The 23,939-nt window shown below is 40.3% G+C and overlaps 3 protein-coding genes across 3 annotated transcripts; 2 read left to right on the forward strand and 1 right to left on the reverse strand.

Moving 5' to 3' along the window:
* Positions 1–900: 900 nt before the first annotated feature.
* LOC308366574 (cystatin-like) lies at positions 901–2,194 on the forward strand (the record flags this gene model as incomplete). The annotated part of the gene is made up of 2 exons (XM_080840290.1): positions 901–1,092; positions 1,991–2,194. 2 exons carry the CDS (start codon positions 901–903, stop codon positions 2,192–2,194), a joined length of 396 nt encoding a protein of 131 aa, XP_080696416.1.
* A 3,747-nt stretch (positions 2,195–5,941) lies between these two features.
* LOC308366728 (epoxide hydrolase 1-like) lies at positions 5,942–12,430 on the reverse strand (the record flags this gene model as incomplete). The annotated part of the gene is made up of 9 exons (XM_080840465.1): positions 5,942–6,149; positions 6,536–6,661; positions 6,796–6,904; positions 7,192–7,406; positions 7,513–7,642; positions 7,730–7,939; positions 8,040–8,220; positions 8,333–8,546; positions 12,408–12,430. The coding sequence occupies 9 exons, from the start codon at positions 12,428–12,430 to the stop codon at positions 5,942–5,944; spliced, it is 1,416 nt and encodes a 471-aa protein (XP_080696591.1).
* Positions 12,431–14,143: 1,713 nt separating this feature from the next.
* Positions 14,144–18,455, forward strand: LOC308366697 (glycine N-acyltransferase-like protein 3; the record flags this gene model as incomplete). The annotated part of the gene is made up of 5 exons (XM_080840427.1): positions 14,144–14,218; positions 14,319–14,426; positions 17,353–17,476; positions 17,781–17,913; positions 18,068–18,455. The coding sequence occupies 5 exons, from the start codon at positions 14,144–14,146 to the stop codon at positions 18,453–18,455; spliced, it is 828 nt and encodes a 275-aa protein (XP_080696553.1).
* Positions 18,456–23,939: the final 5,484 nt, after the last annotated feature.

Here is a 23,939-nt window from a genome sequence, read left to right on the forward strand (position 1 = left end):
GGAGCAGCCTTGGAGGGCAATACGGAACAACTAATTCCTTGAGGTAGTTTGGAGCCAGGTCGTTTAGGGCTTTATATGTTAGCAGGAGTACTTTGAAATCAATTCTACTTTTGACGGGGAGCCAATGCAGAGAGGCGAGTACCGGTGACATGTGTTCATATTTTTTAGTTCTGGTGAGTGTACGGGCAGCAGTGTTCTGTGTAAGTTGGAGGCTCTTTAGTGTGTTGATGCTGCATCCGGACACGAGAGCATTACAGTAATCGAGGCGGGAAGTATTAAATGCGTGGATTAGTTTTTCTGCATCTTGGAGGGATAGGACCTTTCTAATTTTTGCAATATTGCTTAAATGAAAAAAGGATATCTTTGAGATCTGTTTTATGTGTGAGTCAAGTAGGAGGTCTTGAGTTATCAGCAAACAGTTACATACAGATAACTTGCATTGTCAGTTGTGCAGTCTGTCAGCAGTGTCATTCAATTTCCATCAGCTTGTGGGAGAACAGAGGGTGCTTTGTTGCATTGTAAAGAGAAGGAAAGAAATCTGAGTTGAGATATGCTGTGTTAGTGAACATAACCTAACTCTGACCTGCACTTCACAGGAATACCTTATCTGCTCCACTGCTCCACCTAAAATCTGGCTGTTAGCTCTACTTTTATCAACTCTCAGGACTGAATCATATTATGTTTAGCAATAATGCAGGGGCTGAGACAGTTATTAAGAAGTTCAATTTCTAAAGAAATCTTGGCTTAACGCCCTGGGTTTATTTAACCAAATTGACTGCTGCACCTGTTCAAATACCAAGGGCGTTCTCCTCAATCATCAACGTCACCATCTTGTATATATGGACAGAATGCCAAATGAATTGCAGAGACTCTCCGTTCCCCTGAAGAGAAACAGAGGCCATGTTCTGGGCAGTTGCAGCCTTACTGGTCACCCTGGCTTCTGCCAGCGACCACATAGTTGGAGGAGTGAGCGATATCAGCGATATCAACGCTCCTTGGGTGCAAGAAGCTTTGAAATTTGCAGTGGGGGAATTCAACATGAAGGGCGGCGATGTGTACCAAGTTGCAAAGGTGGACAAGGCCCAGATTCAGGTTTGTCTATAATCATTCCCCTCCTTTCTTCAATCATTGTCTACAATTATTCCCCTTCGTTCTTCATATACCTCCATTATGAGGTGTGTGATTTCCTAGGGAGGGGTGCCTATGACTAATAATAATATAATTATTAATCAGTTAATTCAGACTGAGCTAAAGTTCCTTCAGTTATCATAAAAAAGAGTACAAAAGACCAGCTGTTCACTTTACAATAAATAATGGCTGAAATAGATTTTCCGGTTGATACCTGCACAGCTATTGTTGATAACCAATGGAAACCACATTACCTGTTTCGCACATGTCTTCTTGAGCTCCTAAAAGTGGAGTAAAATGAAAGGGATACACAAGTCATGGAAACAGTTTCGAGAAAGCATTTGATGGTATTATGGTATGTAATCAAACAAAGATATGATGCCAAGATTAGACTATTTGTAAAGTAAAAAAGTATTTGTTGCTATTCTTCAAGATGACAATATAACAAAATATTTTAGGCTACCTTTACACAGCCCATTGATAAATCAAGTGTTACCATTGCTATCATTTTAAATTAAATTCCATTTGCCAAATTCCATCCAATCAATTTTTCATTCGATTTTATCTGATTATTATCTGATAATAATTGGAAATCTGGTCATACTTTCTCATGAAAAAAAAACTAGTGCTGCTTTAGTTGGTGGCCCATCTGATGCGAACGTCAACAATAAAGGGGTGCAAAATGCTTTGTCTTAATAGACGCAGGTCTACAAACGTGTATTTTTTGTGGACAAGACTCGACAACTTGGGCCTGTGAACAACCTACCTGCTCCCAAGGGAGATCATGTTAGCCTGAAGTAGCTAGGCTATCGCCTTATTACATGTATTAAGTCTGCATTTTCATTTCCTTTCCCTTGAACAGGTCGTTGAAGGGGCTTTGTACTATTTCACCCTGCAACTGGCGAGAACCAACTGCAGAAATGGCGGAGTAGAGACTGACTGCAAAATCTACACTGATTTAACGCTGGCTAAGGTAAGCTACGCTATAGCCTGGGGTGTTCAGACGACAGGCATACGCGTTCAGAAAGGCTGGCAGTTCCGCAGCTACTCTGTGATTTCCAAGTAAACTGAGGTCTCAATCTGTGAATTTGTGTCCAGTTTTTTCCTCAATTTATAGCCACTGTGTTACCTACAATACATACTTTAAAGACAATTTCACTTTCTCAGTCTTGTTTGACCTGTGTGATGATCTACTGTAGGTTCCTTATCACATTGCATGCTCTGTTATGTTTGTCTTTCAGGCCTACACATGCACTTTTGAGGTCTGGAGCCGTCCATGGATGGCCCCATTTTATCAACTTACCAAGGATGTCTGCAAACAGATTTCCTAGAAGAAGCTTCCACATTCAGTCAGGTTTTTGGATTGCCACTAGTCATAATTACAAACATTCATAACAAACATATAATTGTTTGTTATGTTATGAACTGATTAACACTGATTTTAACATATTCCCTGGCAAGAATATTGTTACTTAAACCTACTGACTGACTTTTCTATACTAATATCCATGGCATTTTTGATGATATGCCGACTGTAAACTAATCTACCCTTCTCTCCTAATAAAGATTCAGCTATACCATTCTGTGATTGTGACTAATTTGGCATGGGAAAGGGATGTCTGGGGGGAACTGAATTTTTTTTTTTTTCACTTGCCTTTTCAAGTTATGCATATAATAGGTGTTTTTGCAATATCACTTGCATAGCTCATGGTTTTGGGATTGTCAAGGTAGAAAAAAATCAGCAGCCTAGATTGGGACCGATCAATCTGGTTTTCTGTGCATATATATATATATATATATAAATATATACATACATACATACATACATACATACATACATACATACATACATACATACATACATACATACATACATACATACATACATACATACATACATACATACATAAATACATACATACATACATACATACATACATATATACATACATACATACATACAGTGCCCTCCGCAATTATTGCCACCCTTAGTGAATGTGCCCAAAACAGGCTATGAAAAAATATTTCTTTGCTGTTTATCCTCTTGGTCTTTCACTCAAAATATTTACAAAAATCTTACCTTTTCATTGAAATAAGATTATTTAAAGAAAACATTTTCATTCATTTTTCATTAAATAAATACTATTCTCCTAAACAGGTGTGCCACAATTATTGGCACCCCTTAATTTAATGTTTTGAGCAGCCTCCCTTTACCAAGATAACAGCTCCAAGTCTTCTCCTATAATGTGTGATGAGGTTGGTGAACACATGGCACAGACCTGAGACCATTCCTACATAGAGTATCTCTGCATATCCTTCAGATTCTGAGGTCAACACATTTGCAGATTCGGCTTCAGCTCTTCCAACAGTTTTTTTTATGGGGTTTAGGTCTGGGGACTGTGATGGCCATGACAAAACCTTTTTTCTGCTGTTTTGTGTTGATTTTGAGGTGTGCTTCGGATCATTGTCCTGCTGGGAGGTCCAACCACGGCCCATTTTAAGCTTCCTAGAGGGGGGCTGTTAGGTTTTCATTTAATATCTGCTGGTATGTGATGGAGTCCATGATACCAGGTCGTAACAAGATGTCCAGGGCCTTTGGAAGAAAAACAGCCCAACAACATCAGAGATCCGCCACCATACTTCAATGTGGGTATGGGGTGCTCTTCTGTATGGCTATCTTTCTGTCTACGCCAAACCCACCTTTGATGTTTGTTGCCAAGAAGCCTTATTTTGGTCTCATCTGACCATATAACTCTAATATAAAAGTCTGACTTACATTTGGCAAACTGTAGGCACTTTAGTTTGTTGTTGATTGACAGCAGAGGCTTTTTTCTGATAACCCTCAAAAACAACTTGTGGTGATGTAGGTGCAGTCTGATGGTAGTTCTGACCCCAGGACTTAACTAACCCATGCAATTATCCAGCTGTGATCCTTGGAGATTCTTTTACCAGTCGAACCATCCTCCTCACGGTGCGTGGGGTTAATTTACAGATAGGTCCTCTTCCAGGCTGATTCCTTACATATCCTGTTGCTTTTAACCTCTTAACTATTGCCCTGATTGTGGAAGTGGGTATTTCCAACTGTTTAGATATTTTCTTATTTCCTTAAATCCGGATTTCAGCAGCTCAACAACTTTTTGTCGCACTTTGACACTGAGTTCTTTTGTCTTTCCCATCTTGATGAATGACTGAGGGTATTTGGCCTGTGTCACCTCATATTTATACCTCAGGGAAGCAGGAAGCCATGGTTGACCACTTAAGAGTTCCTAATGAAACAGGTGAACTCAAAAATGTCAAACATGACTGGTAATATACTTCAGTTAGATTTTAATTATAGGATTTTCTAGGGGTGCCAATAATGGTGGATTTTTGTGAATATTTTGAGGGAAAGACCAATATGATAAACAGCAAAGATATATTTTTTCATAGCCTGTTTTGGTCACATTCACTAAGGGTGCCAATAATTGTGGATGGCACTGTACATACATACTGTACATACAAACATACATACATATATACATACATACATACATACATACATACATACATACATACATAGGAAGGGTAAATGAGCATAGATAAGAGTTGTTTATTTGAGAGAGAACTGAAATCTAAGCTAAACCAGATGCAAGCAGGTTTTAACTGTGTTTCGACTAACCTTTTACCCCCAAGTTAATTTAATGATAAGGGAGTTGGTTCAAAGTCAGTCAGTAAAGCATCAATTAATATTAGTGTTAACTGTTGGGACTGTGACAAAACAAAGAGCAAGCCAAAGTGATGCAAAGCGCATCTCTACTCAGACATGCAGAAACTGTCACTCTTTTTTGTTCTTTTGTGTGACTTTATGGGCAATGGGCACGACATCCGACCAGTTCAAATTTGATGATGCACCTTTTTTCACATTTAACCATTCACTGGCTCTGGGGGTGATACATACCAGAAGCTTAAATGTGCCCTCAGGCATTGGAATGTGCCCCAGAGGCTAATTTTCAATTTCAATATACTCACCAAATATTTCTTATTAGAAACTGTGAATTGCTCTGTCAACAAGTGCCATCTCAAAAATGTGTCAGATGAACCTTTTCTCCACGTTATCAACATCTGACTGAATTGCACAAACATTCTGCCCTTTGATTGATGGAACAGCTGAAGTCCGCCCAGCCAACATAAGCTACGTCATTGTTGTTGTGATGAAAGTCTTGCCTTATTAAAGCATCAGAGAATGTAGTTTTTTCTTAATCTTTTTTTTAATAGGCTTTTTTGGTAATCATTTTCAGTTACACTCTACAAAAATACCTTAAATCTTTCGGAACACTAACACATAAAATGTAACACTTACTGGGTAAAAAAGATTACACTTTTCCATTAAAGGACTGCAATTTGCTGGCTTAACTGATTCCACAAAAAGACACTTTTTAAACAAGTTTCACAAGTAGTGTGTGGAGCCTCTCGTAAAAAAAACTGCTTCTCAACAACATGTTGACCATCTCTTTTCTATATTTGGTCAGATTCATTACAGTTACCCTGACAAGGCTTTTTAATTTCTGGTTGATCACCTTGTGTGATCCTGTTTAAAGTAAATCAGGGGTTTCATTAGTAATTATCCCTTGATAATCATCATGAATGATTTCATACAATTTCAGTAATTTAACAGTATTTGCATGTGTGTCATTGCTTATAAGTGTAGTAGATTGCAGATCAAGTAAATTCATTCATTTAATCAATGTAGCAATTTTGAACAATTTTGCAAACAAACCAAACAGCTCATTTCAGGCAAGTGCTTTTTAAGCCACAATTGTTTTGTGTGGGCAATTTATAGTTTTTTGCATTCCACCTTCTTTACAAACTGCACAAAGTCGTCAGCCAATAGCTTGGGCTCCTCAAAGGCAGCAAAGTGCCCCCCACTGGACATGTAGGAGTAGGAGCGGATGTCCTTGAACCTCCAGCGTGCCCAGGCCAAGGGGCAGTGAACCAGCTCATGGGGGAAAGCCGCAAATCCCATTGGCACATAAATACCAGTCCTAGGAGCACAAATTCCATATAAATCAATGAACGGGAAGATTGTCACTGAAAAAGTTCAAGGTTTGAGAAGCTGAAGTCCTAAAATAGTTTGCTCTTTCCAGTTGATTGTAAGTCACTGATGGAATCTCTAGGCATTGCTGATAAATGCATGTAGATGGTAGGGTGAAAATAATATATATTTTTTTAGATTAAAATAACTAACTTTTTTTCCCTTATAAAAACCATTAATAATGTTTGCAACAAATCAACAGTTTGAACAAAATCTCTATACCACATTTTAATACATAGTTTAATGATATACTGTATATATATTATAGAACTCTCCCCTACATTTCAGTCACATATAAAATTCATAATATGGGATAATTCTGTGTATCGGACTGACCTGTAGTCTACCCTCTTCTCTAGATTGGATTTCAGGTTCTCTTTATAGAAACGCATTGAGGAGACAATGGTTCCAGTGGTCCAGTAGATCATAACATTGGTAAGAAGGTCATCCAGGGAAAACGTCCTGCATCAGAGAAAAATGTGTAGGACAGTCATGTGCCTGGTATGTGCATGTAGAGCATTAAACAAAAAACATGGTTATTTCCTTAAAAAAAAATCACCAATAGGAGCTATAACAATACCGGACTAACAGCTTACTTCTCCAAGCCCCCATCTTCTAAATCCCTATTCTGCTTGTCAGAACAGGTTGAGAACTTCTCCAGAATGTAGGACGCCAACCCAACAGGGGAGTCATTCACTCCACAGCCTGCAGAGGGGGATTAAACTCAGAGTTACCTGTTAGGAAACGATTTCAGAGATTGCCTTCACTAACTAATTGTGATTTCAATTCACTGTATACTATGGGAATCATATTTAACATCACAATTAATGCTTTAACATTGGTGCCATCATTACTGATCCGCTATGTTTGACTGAACAGAAATTTGACGATCGATGATAAAGTGGTAACGACACTATGGGTCACAAAACTGCAATTAAGAAACATTGATTGACTAAGTCATTGGAGCATCTTCATGCCACAGCAAGGTGTACCTGCTGTGTCTGGTTTAGTGGCTTGAATGTGTAAATATCCTGTCTCCCTCAGGGTCTCGTACACATTCTTTTCAATGTAAGGGAAGAGCCGACGGACATCTTCACGTGTGAAGCCAACCAAGGAAGGCAGGTAGGGTCCGATGATCAGAGAGAGCAGCATACCAAAACCTCCTTGTGTTCCAATGAGCATGTTCAAGTGGAGGCCTCTGACACATCTAGAGGAAAGGACCAAAAGATGGTGCTATAATTCAGAAGGAAACTAAGGCAATAAGGAGTTTTGGTCTAAAACGAGCACGCTAACAACCTCAAAGGCATCCTTACTCAGGCTTCATTTGGGCCATATTGGTAGTGATGAGGGAGCCCCAGTCTCCCCCCTGAAGGTAGAATTCAGTGAATCCCAGGCGGTCCATCAGCTTCAGGAAGACTCGGGCCGCATCCATTGAGTTAAATCCTGCAGAGCAAACGCAAACCATGCAACCCAGGCTCTATCTGCACCTACTTCAATGCACACACATACATACATGACAGCTTTCTTTACCCTGTTTCTGTGGGGCTTCGGAGTAGCCGTATCCTGGGATAGAGGGACAGATGACTTCAAACGCCAGGTCATCCTGTGTCTCCGTGAGCAGTGGGAGGATGTTGTAGAACTCAAAGAATGATCCTGGCCATCCATGGACTAGCATGAGAGGCAAGACCCTCTGCCCATCGCGATGTTGTGGACGCACACGGATGAAGTGTACATCCAGTCCTGGGATCAAGGCATGGATAGGCCTCTATTAGAAGCGTCTCTGATCATTTTGGGTTGATATCGTTAAATCAAGTATTAGGTACTGATCCTGTCGACTCACCCTCTATTTTGGTTTTGAAATGTGGATACTTGTTCAGCACCTTCACCTGTTTCTTCCAGTCAAATTGATTCCTCCAGTATGACGCAACCCTTTTGAGGTACACAGAGTTGAAGCCATAATGGAAGCGACTATCTTCCAGTGGCTCAGTATACCTTGTCTGATCAATACGTGTGTAAAGATCCTAAGAACAAAAGCAGACAAGCATCACAAAGTGTATGAAATTCAAGCAACATGTCTGTGGTTGTAATATTTGAATAAGATATCATATTTGCATTTTTCTTTATCTTTCTTACCTGAATTTCATCCTCAGAAGTCTCTACCGTGTAAGGATGTATTCTCTCATCTTCACTAAGTGATCTCTCACCTCTCCCCCACCAACCGTCTCCAAAGGGGATGGTCTTTGTGACCTTTTTCTTGAATATCAGATAGCATGTTAGACATCCCACCCCTACTGAAGACAGCGCCAGCAGCTGTAGATGGTGCTGGTCCAAACCTTCTAGAACTTTCCTGCAGTACACAAAAATCACAAGTTCAGCCTATAACAAATGTAACAAATGTTATGGTCAAAAGTGACTTGTCCTGTTAGGTGATTGCAATATAAAGTTTGGTTGTTGGACAAACTCATCATTATGCAACATATTGATCAAATTAGTTTTTTTTTGTAACTGACACAGCAACTTTGAATTCAGAGATAAGACCAAGGCCGAATAATGCTTTGTGGCTTTTTACTCTATGGTGTACAAAGGGCACTCCTCTTTTGGAGTGGCATGATGGATATGACAATTATGACTAACCATAAGGCTCTTCATCAACTTATCATGCAATAAGAATCAATTAGTAGAAAAAAAAACACAGAAATAAGCAACTCGACATAAACCGGCATATCTTTGGCGTGCTGTTTATGTTGTGGACTATTTTAGTAGGTAATAAACTGAAAATAGACGGTATAATCCAAACAGTGACATTATCCATCATCCCCCTCATTGATATGCCCAGTGGTTACAGGTGTTGACCTAATGTCAGCTGTGTCAACTAACTCTTATCTAAGAAATTTGGTCAGACCACAGGGATAAAAGGAACACATTGCCTTGATTGTGTTCCATTTCAGACTATGCCCTCCACTATGATTGCATGAACAAATATCAAATGTTGTGTGTTTAATCTGAAGAGGTACCCTTGCACTCTTGTTGTGGATGGCCAATCTGCAAACGTCCCAATCTCTTTAAAACAAGTAGCATACCAGCATACAGTTACATAACAGATAACCTGTATAGTCAGTTGCGCAGTCTCCGTCAGCTGTGTCATTCAATTTCCCTCGGTTTGTTGAGGAAGCAGATGATTTGAGATGACAGAACAGATTTATTGCGTTGTAAAGAGAAGGAAAGAAATCTGAGTTGAGATATGTTGTGTTAGTGAACATGACCTAACATTGACCTGCACCTCACAGGAATACCTTATCTGCTTGACCTAAATTCTGACTGTTAGCTCTAGTTGTATTTACTGCAGTACAGAGTCATCTAATGTTTTGCATTGATTAAGGGGCTGAGCCAGTTATAAAGAAGTTCAATTTCTAATCTATATCTTCTTGGATTAACGGCCTGGGTTTAATAACAAACAGTAATTGCTACAACTGTTTAAACACCAAGGGCATTCTCCTCAATCGTCAACTTCACCATCCTGCATATAAATATATAACCTGTTCAGCCTGTTAATCCTGTTTGTAATGGGAAATGAATTGCCTCAGAGACCTTTTTTTAAACCAAACATTCGCAGTTTCCTTGAAGAGAAACAGAGGCCATGTTCTGGACAGCTGCCTTACTGGTCACCCTGGCTTCTGCCAGCGCCAGCTTACCTGGAGGACCGATCGATGTAGATATTAACACTCCTGAGGTACAAGACGCTCTTATTTTTGCAGTTGATGAATTCAACAAGCAGAGCAACTAATATGTGCTTGTTCCTGCCTATCAGGTTGTTGCACCCGTCTGGTTTAAGGCATTTCAGGCCTGTATGCAGTGGTGGTGGTATCAGCTTATTTACAGTTCTCTGTTAACATTTAGTTTAAAACTGCTCCAAATGATCTGAATACAAGTCAATTCATATGTATCATGGCCTGTGAGGTCAAGGGTGCAATTCCAGAACCCAAAAGCAGACACAAAAACTGGAGTCATGAATGAGACAAAAATAACTGTTGAAGTGAGCGAAATGTGTTGACAAACCTTGTCTGAAAATGTCCTCAAATGTCTAAGCACTAACTAACTCTGAAGTCCAAGGCTAATGCAGAGGGATTATGAGTACTGCAGCTAACCTGTAGCCTAATAACCTGCCATAAAAGATTAGAAGAAGTCCTATGCCAAAAAATACTCACTGCCTAGTTGTATCATTTCGTGTGGATTTCTAGCATTCCAGAATACAAACAGACCAGAATAAGAATGCATCTGTAATTGTTGTAATTGCTGATTTCAAGGGTAAACTATACTAAGACTAAATACCACCTCCACGTTTCAGTCCAAACATGTAGCCTACTGCCATGATTTTTTTTCATACTCTGAACTTTGCACTCCTTAGTGGTTTAACCAATATGGCACAGCTGAAACTCTTGGCTGCCGTGTGTCATCTGAAATTAAAACAGTGCAACGTTTGTAGCCATAATAACATCCTATGCATTATACCTTAGTCTTAGCAAACCATTGGTGAGTGTATCTATCTGTAGTCTACTTGTTGGCGTAGGCTAGGCAATATTCCTACTCGCATTGCACCCTTGTACCAGGGGCAATGCCAGGTAAGGCCTAGGACGCAATCTGGCACTCGGTGAGTGGGCGAGACTCGCCACTTGCGCTTCACGCGATCTATCTGGCACTCCGCGAGTGGAAGAGACACACCACTTTGTGAATGAAGCGCGCCTCAGGACGCGATCTGGCACTCCGCGCCGCATTGCATAGAGACAGGCGCACATGACATATACGTTGTTAAGACTCTTATTAAAGATCTTAGCCTACTATATACGTTGTTGAGACTCGTATTAAAGATCTTACTCATTCTCACAAAGACAAAACAAATAGCTACAATTAGCCTATAAACGTTGTTAAGACTCTTATTAAAGATCTTACTCGTTGTCGTGGTTGGTAACAAAACAGAGACAAATAGCTACACGGTCAAGCAATGTCATTTATTACGTTTTACGAATCCAACTTACATTACCACTGCACACTCATAACCTTACAGATAATGTATAGAAGTTGTACTAGCAATTGTATTCAAAGTTTACACTTTAATCTACCAAAGTACTCACAGTTTAACAATAAAATTTACACAACATTGGGAGAAAAACACCTTGGACTTGGTCTATACTTCACACAAAGGAGCATACAAGGCTTCCCCCCTCCCCCACATCGGACTTTCCGACCACCTCACTGTTATGCTAATGCCAGCATATAGGCCCAGAGAGAAAGTGGAAAAAGCGGTTCGGAAAGAGATTACAGGGTGGCCTGATGGATCAAGGTGTGCTCTTCAGGACTGTCTTGCGACAACAGACTGGGTCATGTTCAAGCAAGCAGCTACACACAACAACCACATAGACAACAAGAATGGGAGCATTCAGAGAATGCTAACCTCCGCCTTGTGACCTTGACCTTTGACCTTGTCATCTGAAAATCTAATCAATTATTGCCATTATATGACCCAATCTCCCCACAAAATTTGATGGAAATCGGTCCATGCGTTTCTGCGTAATCCTGCTGACAAACAGACAAACAAACAAACAAACATAGGCCTACAGGGGCGAAAACATAACCTCCTTGGCGGAGGTAATGAGGAGCTTACAGACACTGTTTTCAGAAATAAATGACATTGCTTTGAACTTTAATAAGAATATCAACAACGTATATGTTTGTTTCATGTGCGCCCGTCTCTATGCAATGCGGCGCGGAGTGCCAGCTTCATTCACAAAGTGGCGAGTAGGCTATAGCCCACTCGCGGAGTGCCAGATCGCGTGAAGTGCAAGTGGCGAGTCTCGCCCACTCGCGGAGTGCCAGATTGCGTCCCGGACATTAGCTCGCAATGCGACCACTTTTGTGGCGTAGATGGTGGACAACAAAATGTCACATTCCGCTTTCATTCTTTCTCTTTCTCCAACTCGCTAAACGCACACACTCGTTAGTAATTGCCTACTTATGCAGAAAAAAATGCAAGTAAAGTGAATTTAGACCTACGTGTAACCTGAGACAATGCTGACAAAGCAAGCTGGGAAAAGCATAAAGATAGGTGTAGGCCTACTAACTTTCAAGAACCGATAACAATGCCCCATTGGACAGCTGACTGCAAACCCTCTTCCGTTTTTGTGTTGTGAAAAGAAAGAACTACGTTACTCACCGAAAATGTTCAACTGACTGCATTGGTGTAAATATGGTGACTTTGGCATGAGGAAAGGGATTTTTAAAGGCGGAACTGAATTCTTGCCCTGTTCACACTTGTGAAGTTATGCAATTGCATAAGACGCACACAGCAGTGGTCTTCTTTGCGCCATAATTTGCATTCTTAATTTCATCACTCGTCTTTAACTGAACTTCAACCCAACAGAAGTGTTGCAACAAGATTATTGCGTCGGAGCGAAATAAAAAAAACTAAGGTTTATGTATTGCAAACTGCAACAACTTCGTTGCATAAGAGACACATAGGCTTTCCATTAGTGTGACCGGGTAAGATGAATGCAAACTTGTCTTTCCATTCCCCTTTATAGGCTCTGTTTTGGTTGTCAAATTTCCTCTTCAGACTTTTTGACAAAGACATCATTCACAGCAAATTCTTTGCTAACTTCTCTCTGCACGCTATTGTCCCCAAACAATTAACATTGTAAGGAGGGTCGTCAACCAACTATTTTAAAATAAAAGTAGCCTTAGGTACTCCAAGTAGTAGCCTATGTCTAATTAGGAGGCTCAATGTTGAAATAAGTCCATCATTGCTATTATTCACAATAGACAAGGCTATATTGACAGAGGGGGCTAAGATAGAGTTCATTAAAGGCACTCAGTGCAAATATAAACATGCAATGAAAAATAAGTTTCAATTTCTAGTCTTTTTTACACGTAGTAAGTTTCAATAACTCCATACCATTACACATCGACATTCAAGGAGCAAAGATGAGACGTCATTGTGTGGTGAAAACTGATAGAAAATCGTAAACAACAACAATCGCCGGTGGGGAGAGGCCATTTTTCCATTGACTGGAATCCTGCTTTATTTATTGGTGGCACCAATAAATAAAGAAAATGGCGGCGATTGTTGTTGTTATCGATTTTCTATCAGTTCTCACCACACAACGACGTCTCATCTTTGCTCCTAGAAATTGAATGTTTATTTTTAATCCTCGAAAGTTGCACTGGGTGCCTTTAAAATAATGAAATTACTGAAACAGACCACCAATGGGCTCATTCAAATGGTTATTTTTTAGTAGACCTATCCATTATCCATTCTCCGTAGGCCTAGCCCTTGTTGTTGCGAGGTCACGTAAGGGGCACCTAACGCAGCGTCTAAATAGGCAGCAACCCAGACTCTGGCCCGCCACCCAGTGGCGAGGAAAAATGCGCAAAACGCTCCTTACGTCCCTAAGTTACCCAGGTACTTCTTTTACACACTTTTATGTCCCCAAGTAACCCAAGTACTTCTTTTACGTCCCTAAGTTACCGTCCCACGCATCAGACAACTAGTATGTTTTAATGGAGAGGGTGTTTGTATAACGAGAAATGCTATAGTATTATTTTTTAAACTAAGTTAGTACGCTACTTTTCTCTATTAGCCTATAATTGCAATCCTTATGTCCAGCATGTGTAGCGTATTACAGATAGCCTAAAGTTCGGGTAAGTAATTAAATATGAACGACTGCTTTCGCTCACAGTTTCGTTCACCATTAACTTATGTCCAAATACAAATTTGCGAAGGGGAATAAGGCGGGTCCTTGTACTGTAGCTTTGCAACCCTAGAACCATAGACATAGATAGGATCCATAGATCTATATATGTCAATGCCTAGAGCCGTCCTCGGACAGAGTTGGAGGGGTGGACCTTGCTGTTGTGCCACGTTTTGGCTACCCTCCATACCGTTGTTTTGAAATGAAGATTCTTGATCAGGACGAGCTGAGGACCGCAGAGAAGGTCCTGCGGTGCTATTTGCCTAAAAGTACCAAGGTAGGCTCAACTCACTATCAAATGATAAGGCTGCATTGAACCATTTAGAAGCGTTGCATAAACACCGCATGGAAAGACTGCATTTTGCCTACTGATTCCGTTGTATGGATTTCTCTTTGGTATGAACCGAAATAAGCCATTCCCACTGGAGGTCGATGTAGACTCCTGGCCTGACTTCAAAAGCATTATATGCCGACCTGACCAAAAGGTGATTTCTTTTTCACTCTTAGGCCTAGGGCAGACTAACCCGAGATACACACTAACCGTGACGGATTCGGGTTTAGTCAATCGCGGCCAGACAAAGCTGTGCTGCGCTGTGCTGCGCTGTGCTGCGCTGTGCTGCGGCCACACACACCCACTGAAACTGGTGAATCTGCTGTAGTACATATGCAAGGCCTGTTGGTGGCGCTGTGAAGGGTGCTACCGGAAACGGAGAAGAAGACTCGGAGTTCGCGTATTCATAGATCCCAAGTGACGTCACTGTGTCTAAGCGCCGCCATCTTTGTGACCGAAAGTCTAGCTGAGCGCCATTCATACAACAAAGACACAGTCGGTCCAAACCCACAGAAAGTAAAAAATGCCCGGCATATGTTGTGCTGATGGATGCGACACTAGTCGCGAAAATAACCCAAATAAACAATATAATTGTATACCAAAAGATTTAGATCAGCGGAATAAATGGTTAGCTATAAATGGTTGGCTGCAAATTAGAAGAGACAAGTAGCAACAGCTAACTCCCGATTGTACCATCAACACTTTGTATTTTCCTGCACCACTATCCATGGAGATGTTGATTTTGTGTTCAGAGCCTGGGAGTGACTGACATGTTAAGTGAAATGCAGCACGTTACTACAATCGTGAACAATTAACCCTTCCGCGACCACTCCCCAAAACGGCAACTGATCAATCATAGCATAGCAACGGTTACTTAGCTCTGGACCTCAGTCAAGCGAGCCATTTTGATGAATGGAAGTCAATGAGAGAGACGTCTGCTCGAGAAGAGAAAATGAAACGTTGCGCTTATGGAGTTTGTAATTCTGACAGCCGATATCCAAGAAGGCTGGAGGGAAGGGTAACATTTTATCCCTTCCCGAAACCCAAGACCCAGAGAGGGAAATGCCTGCTGTGGATCAAACAATGTGGACGACCCCCCCATCAGCTGAATGTCAGCAATGTAAACAGAAGCACCTACTTTGTTCCAAGAAGCTATGTCGCTAAAATCTGCCCACTGCATCGAAAACGTGAGAAAACCCTTGCTTAAAATACGATTAAGTTTTACCACCTTACATGTTTGCGTAGCGGCGACTGTGTAGATAATAGAACAAATAAACATAGCTGGAATGAACCTGTTAGCCTTAGCATTTGTCTGTCTACAAACACGGCATGTAATGTCGTGGTTGTAGCCTATATAAGCATATTGCAGACCCTTTTGCCTGCTTCGATCTGAGATCTTGCCGTTTTTCCAAAAAATGCTTGTGATTTCTTTGGGTAGAACTGAAATTGACACGGTTGAAAACATGTTGCCACGCCATTCATACCAATGCTGAGAACCTGGGAAACGTGAATGCTTGACTGATATAGCAACCGTTGCTAAGGGGGGCGGAGTTTGCGGAAGGGTCCATTGCTGTGCCTTATCAGAGCTAAACTCTCCTGACTAATGCTGCATTCGAGAAAGCTGGGATGTCGCATTCATCCCACTTGGAGTGTACTAGGTGCGACCTCAAAGCGTTCGAGGCGAACGAAGTTGAACGTAAACAACAAACATGGCCGACCGTGCCAAGCTCTTATTCGCGTTGTCTTTAAATAGAAATTTTGACGTGAAACAATGCTGTCTTCTTGCATATGCGAACCAAGCAGAGGAGGGGAAAAGACGGATGAGGTATTGAGACACTGTAGACTGTCTCTTTTATTTATAATCTTGCTAAAATATAGCCATCAAAAGCCATCTAAAATATCCATGAAGTTAACAGATCTACACCCTGTCTACTACTAGGCTGATTGTCTGACATTACACAAATTGTTAATTTAATGTTAATTTAATGTAACATCAGTGCTTAAATAAACATCTAAATGCCAATAAATGTCCAATAAATGTCCATGGCACACATCTCCACGGGCGCCGCCATTGTTATGTGACGTCAGGTTGCTCCGACTCGTGAAGTCGGGGTAGATCATTTTGCCCCCACCTCACGACTAGAATCTTCCACTTCAAGTGGCGTTCGAGTGCACTTTTCCTAGTTGGAGGTCTGAAATCTCCGATCTCCTAGCTTTCTCGAATGCAGCATAAGCTAGTGTGCTAATAGTTAGCATGCTGCTAGCGAACTTTACTAAAGACTTTAGCTACACCTAGTTAGCCCACATTGACACTCTGACCCACCACTAAAATAAATCGGTTGATAACCGCTGTTTGAGTAACGTACATGTCCTGTGATGACATACATGTGTTTTATCTCCAGATGTCATTTATTGCCACAATCGCTGTGCCTTATCAGAGCTAAACTCTCCTGACTAAGCTAGAGCGCTAATAGTTAGCGAACTGCTAACGAACTTTACTAAAGGCTGTAGCTACACACACATTTGGCACTCTAAACCACCACTAAAATAAATCGGTTGATACTCGCTGTTTGAGTAACTTACACACATACATGTGTTTTGCCTCCAGATGCCATTTATTGGTGTCGTTCACCCATCTTGCAACTGCATATTGATATGCATCTGTACTCTTGAAAGCCTTTAGGCTATCTCCGGTGTATGGGGATGGCTTGTGTACAAGATACATGTATAAGATCGCAGCCAATAATCAATGTTTTTCTCGGAAGGCGGGGCGTGGGGCTTCGAGCGTTCACATGGGATAATTACGTCATCAGATTCGCGGATTCAAACCCGATTTGCGGTCAGACAGGCTCTGATAGCAGGGTAGGTTGCAACCTACCCACTCTGGAGAGCGGATTCTAACCGCGACGGTAAGAGACGCTCCAAATGGCAGATTTGTCTGGCCGGGAGGCCAGTTTGTCATGGTTCCGTCACGGTTAGTGTGTATCTCGGGTTAGTCTGGCCTAGGCCTTAGCGACTTGTTTGTGTATTTTTATGGTCTTCACACCAATTAATTTAAAAACCTGTTTTTGCCCAGTCAGAATGAGCATGTGTCTAAATACATGAAGAAAGTTACTTTATTCTGTACAGACGTGCAAGTCTTGAAAACAATGATATTGGAAGAGAATGCAATTGACTGGACTACATACTTTTTAGATGCGTCCGGCATCTCTATAAGAGGGTATGTCCGTCCGTCTGTCGGTCGGTCGGTCTGTCTGAAACGCATTCTTTCAATTGTAATTCCCTCCTGTGTCCACAAGGTGGCAGAGTTGAGTTGACGCATCTTGTTGTCCGCTCGGACTTGTTGATTGGAGGTAGGTGTAAGTCAAGATGTTCATTTCATATACCACCCACAGGGTGGCGCACTTTCGATATGGATCAGTTCAGAGCTTGGTCTTTCTGGAATCAGCTGTTAACTGTGAAGCTACATGCAAACAAGCTATTTGTTCTACTCGTGTTTTTTATTCAGGGTTCGATATTTCCCTTGCACCTTTGCTAAAGGTAGTTGCGGCCTCTAGAGGAGTGAATGTAAGAGGCTACACTTTGTGTCATCTCATGAGCTTATCTGACCCATGTGATTTACCTGAGCTACCTGACAACAGGTACTGCCTGCAACTCCTGTCCATCTCAAAAAAACAATAAGGGGAATTATATCACAAAATAAACAGAATTGACTTTTATGATGTTGAAAAGTGTGACCAATGACACGAATATCACTAAGGAGACATCAGCATGACCCTGTTTATCTTTTTTCAGCAGCATTGTCACAAGGATATGTTCTCTGAATGAATCACACATCGATATAGTAAACAAAACGTGGAAATTTGGAGGAGACGAGAAGAGGTACAACAACATTAAAAACCTGATCAGCAACTACCAATCCTGTTGCATCGTGGATGAAACCGGCCAGCCTTTGTCATGGGTGCTTTTGTACGACTACTGTGCACTTGGACTGCTGTACACACTGCCAGAGCACCGAGGGAAAGGCTATGCCAAGACCCTGATCACCGTTATGTCAAAGAAACGTTTTGCTCAGGGATATCCTGTTTACTGCTTCATAGGGGAAAAGAATGACATCTCCTTCAGGCTCTTTAAGAGCCTGGGATTCGCAGAGGACCCGCCGTACAGGGCAGCCTGGTTTTAGTTTAATTATTAGGCACTATTATTGTTTTTCGCATGAATCAACAGATAAATGTCACACAGCACCACAAAGTCTGAGCCAAAAAAGAAAATATAAGGTATAGAAAATGAATGTGTGTCATCACTACCTGCATACATCATCACAATGTGCCACCATGATCATGCCAGTTAATAACCAGGACGTTTATTGCACCAATTCACTGTAAAATTTGATAAGCGAAATTTACTTAAATAAATCTAGGAAACCAGTTGCCTTGAAAAATGTAAGTAAATACAACTATTTTCAAGTTATGTTTATGTCATAGATAGTTCTGTTTACTCCATTTATTTGAGTTGTGCTGACTTTAAATAACATGTAAACCTCAGTGATAATGTTTAAGATTTGGCAAGTTGTATAACCCAAGTTAATGTGACTTAACACTTAACAGGATATAGGATTTAGGATAATTCTTGGAAAAATAAAGTAAGCACAACAAAGAATTATTATCTCGCAATATAATTTTTCATGTAGTTGCAACCTACAATAACAACTGTTGGTCCTGGCTATGTAAGTGAAAAGTACACTGAACAGAAAGAAATAGAAATCCACCTTCTCTACTTTCATGTAGGCATAACATTATTGAACATATTAGGGGTAGTAAGTAAAAGAAGCTGAAACAAAAACAAAAAAATACTTAAACCCTAAATCAAGTATTTCCTTAAACTTACTAGGTGAGATGGCCCTACACATTCAACCTGTATCAGTTCAAAGTGAAACATAAGACAATCAAAATATGAAACTGATAATAAACGTCAGTAAGAATCATACTGCGGCTTCAAGTTGCAAACATGTAAAACATGTTGTTTAGTTCATCGAGAATCGAGAACGTAAGATTTTGGTGAAAGGAGAAAGTAAGTTTGTATTAAACAGGAAGAGCAGAATAGCACAGTAAATTAACATTGGTGAAATAAGTGATTGCTTTGGCAAAATGTGTTTGTTTGCCTTTGGTAATTAAATACTGGTGAATCATAAAATCTAGATAGTGACATTACCATTTGTAGTCCGGTTGCACTCACCTCAAGGGTCTCGCACCAGTCCTGAGAAGGGCACCATCTTGAAGGTGTACAAGCGAATCCAGCACTGGGTTTTGGTGGAGGATCCAGTTTTGTGCAAAGCAGGCATTCATCTGCCCAAATGAATATCAAAACTGTGTGGGAATTCATCTGTTGCCAAGAGAGGCTCCTCAACCTGCACGCCACTAAACAGCCATCCAGCATCACTAAGATGTAAACGTACATAATGTATATACATTCACACACAATGGATCCATACAATATAAGGAAATTAATCTGATGGAAGTTTATAATTAGCATTATTAGCATTAAGTATTAGTAGTAATAAGCATCTGACTTTTACGGTTTGCTTTTTTCCTTCTTTCTCCCTCTTTTTTTTATCAGTGATTGCTCTATCACACTGTATTGCCACTGGTTCCACACATTTTTGGCACCACCTTTCCTCCTAAAGGGTTGTGACATGTCAACACCACCTAAGTCTGACACCTCCAGCCTTATGAACCTCATATCAAGGGCAGGAAAGTCCATAAAAAAGCGGTGCCCCTAATGTATGCAGTAGGGCTAAAAAGTATTTGTTGTTGTTGTTTTGTTGTTGTTGTTGTTGGTTGTGACGGGAACCAAGTTTGAAATTGCTGCTAATGAAGATTAAATTCAGGCTATGTCATCACTGCATGTTTCACATTTGACGGCAATGACCTTTCCTTGATGTGAGGTCACTAGCTTTCTCTGCATGGTTAAGCCTCAGAGAGCCACATAACACAATTAGATACAGTTCCTCTCTATATCACACTTTGCATTTTCTTGCGGAATACATTTTTTTAGGGGGTTTTTCTACAGGCATCTCCCTCATTCTTCCTCTACTGAAGAGAGTCACCAGTAGTGTGAATAACCCTCTCCTCTACCTTTCCCTATGCTCCAGTCACTGTGGTGGAAGAGATGGTGGGCAGTTGATTCTTTCCTTAACCCATCACTAAAGAGCGTGTGATTGCCACAGTCCAAGATGCTTTGGAGATTAGCCAAAACTACAGAGAATGCGCCTCTACTTCCAATAACGATTTTATACTGGTGAGGAAACAATTAATTAATTTTAATTTTAATGTCTGTGTTATTGTACACTCTCACTGCTATGAAACTTCGGCACCTTTGAAAATGAGCGTCTCGCTCAATTAGAGTTCTGAGGCCTAAATAAAGAATATACTGAATAAACAAAAAGTAAACATAAAGTAACTAACAGTCAATTTATTAACAGAGGTACATACATACTCATATAAGCTGAAAAATGACATCTAGTGGGCAATCAGTTAAAAAAAAAAAGCAAAACAATGATAACATTTTAAATATGTTGTATGTGATTACTGCAGTGAGCCCAGGCATGAATTTCAGTCAGTAAAACCCCTTTTTTCTGATCTACCCACAGGACATAATTGGGACCAAGCTTTAAAAATGGCTGCCACCAACCATTCTGTAAAAAGGAAAGCCTACTCTTCTGGGAATCTTGCTTTGGACAAGTACAAAGAAGACTAACAAAGAAACCCTTTGGTAAATCAGAAGTAATGGAGTTACAAACAGAGATACAAATGGAGTGACTTGACCTAACCCTGGGTGGGAATATATGTTCTGACCAGGATACACTCAGACTTTACTACCAGAAGAAAGGAATAGACAAATCTATGGAGATTGAGACTTTGAATAGAAGTAAATCTGTCGAACACCAATTGTTAATGCTGTGGGTAAATTGTTAATGGTGTGGGTGTATTTTACTATATTCATTTTACATAGTGACTATGAGTATGAGTGTAACTATTGTGTATTAGCCTATATTTATATGTCATCCATTCACCATTTGAAATCTGAAAATCTTTTGCAGCCCACCCAAACCTTTCACAACAACTCTGATCAGCACAGCAGAGTGAGATGTAGTATTTCCCTTTCTATTTTGTATTTCATAAACAGAACAATTCTATGTAAACATGGGCCTATTGCAATGCAGTGCAAACTAGAAGGGCACTCTGAGAGCACAGACCACTGCCCCATCTCTCAACGTTAACGAAAATGTAAAAATTAGGGTTGGGCAACGGTAACAATTTTTTATCGCGATTAATCACATGATTTCCCTGATTTATCACGATTAATCGCATTTCTAAACGCAAAATCCAATAATCAATTCAAAGTGTAGTGTATAGCGCACATTTATTTTAAATGTTCTGCCATATGAACAAAAGTGCTACAACATTTGTTTTGCAAACACTTAACGTCATCAGCATTTTTATATAGCAGTTTAATAAAATAAATACTTTGTGTAATTCTCAACTTAAACAATGTTATCAAAACAAATACAAAGCTAAAGCTTATTGCCACTGCCAGGGCATTAATGTTTAGAGTGTGGTGAAGCACCAAAAAGTTGTGTTGACAATATTACAACTCAATTCCATGTACTTGATGGCTTGTTTCCCTGTAATGTAACTAAGCAGCCTGGATATGACGATGTTTCTGCCATATCTCTTTTGATTTTGCATTGTTGGCTGACGTTGTAGCTCGCTAGTTAATGGCAACTCCCCATGCTAGCTAGCGATAGCTAGCACGTTAAAACTTATCGGGAGCCAGGAGGACAGGGGGTATCATTGCACAACAATCTCAAAATCGTATTTTCGATAGTTGATTTTCTTGTCATCCTGATGTGACCTTAATGATGGATCCAGTAGGGTAGCTGCTGCTAGCATCATTCAGAGACAACGAACTTCTAGATTCTAGCTAACAGCTGACCGGTTAACGCCCACTGACGTTAACCTTAGCTGGAGGTGATGAACAGGCAATGAATCGCCACATTATTTCGAGAAGTTTAGCTTTCGTGTAATTTTGTTAACTTGCGTGTGGTCAACTTTTCAAATATATGGGTATGCCCTTCTCCAGGTCTGTTTATCCGCCCATCCTTTTCTGTTCCGGTTGCGCAGCAGTCAGCAGCAGACTTTTTCAAAATAAAATAAATAATAAAACCTGCGTTAACGCGCGATAAAATAATTTTCGGCGTTAATTAATTGATGAATTAACACAAGATTAACTCGTAAATTTGCCCAGCCCTAATACACACACACACACACACACACACACATATAAACGTACTTTCTAGACAGGAGTCAGGAGATTGCATCATACCCTGCCAACCAACAAAAATATGTCAACATACAGTACATGCACACAAGATTTACCATTTGAATTGTTTATTCTTAATCACAGTACAAAAGCTATAGATTGGAAATATATTCTATGATGTTTCAAGTTCTGGACATTAATTGGTTCCCAAAAATGTCATGGTTTATTATTTGACAATGAAAAAAGGGTTGTTTTTAGGTTTCTTATTTTTTTACCCTCAGCCAATGGGGCAGAGGACCTACCCCCGACTGTATGAACTGTGAAAACTGACCCTAAGAACTGACTTAAAGAAATGTGAAAACTGACCCTATGAACTGGCTTTATGAACTGTGAAAACTGACCCTAAGAACTGACTTAAAGAACTGTGAAAACTGACCGTATGAACTGTGAAAACTGACCGTATGAACTGTGAAAACTGACCTTATGATCTTTGAAAACTGACCTTATGAACTGTGAAAACTGACCTTATGATCTTTGAAAACTGACCTTATGAACTTTGAAAACTGACCTTATGAACTGTGAAAACTGACCTTATGATCTTTGAAAACTGACCTTATGAACTTTGAAAACTGACCTTATGAACTGTGAAAACTGACCGTATGAACTGGCTTTATGAACTGTAAACTGACCTTATGAACTGTGAAAACTGACCTTATGAACTGTATAAACTGACCTTATGAACTGTATAAACTGACCTTATGAACTGTGAAAACTGACCTTATGAACTTTGAAAACTGACCTTATGAACTGTGAAAACTGACCTTATGAACCGAACGTATGACCTGTGTGAACTCGCACTGCTTGGCTGACTGAACCCCAGAGGAGACTCACCGGTTCATTCCTTTTTTGGGTTCAGTTCCAGGGAGCGTTGAAAGAGGCATTCAGGGAATGTACCCAGACCTGCTAGACATGCGTCACAATGACTTAGAATATCACTTCCTTAAAGGCGCCCGAGGCAACATTAGATGCTTTAGACTCGAAAAATAAACGTTCAATTTCTAGTCTTTTTTACACGTAGTAAGTTTCAATAACTCCATACCATTACATATCGACATTCAAGGTGCAAAGATGAGACGTCGATGTGTGGTGAGAACTGATAGAAAATCGCGCTGCCAGCACCGCCGGTGGGGAGAGGCCATTTTTTTTTCAAATCTTTATTTATTGGTGGCACCAATAAATAAAGGGCTACACTCTTGCGGCTAGTTTTAGTATCAAATAATGATGCAAATGTGCTAATATGGTGAAGTAAATGTCAATAACATAAAGATTGTCTTATCCAGAATAT

The sequence above is a fragment of the Sprattus sprattus genome, assembly GCF_963457725.1.
Source record: "Sprattus sprattus genome assembly, chromosome: 6".
Lineage (NCBI taxonomy): Eukaryota > Metazoa > Chordata > Actinopteri > Clupeiformes > Clupeidae > Sprattus > Sprattus sprattus.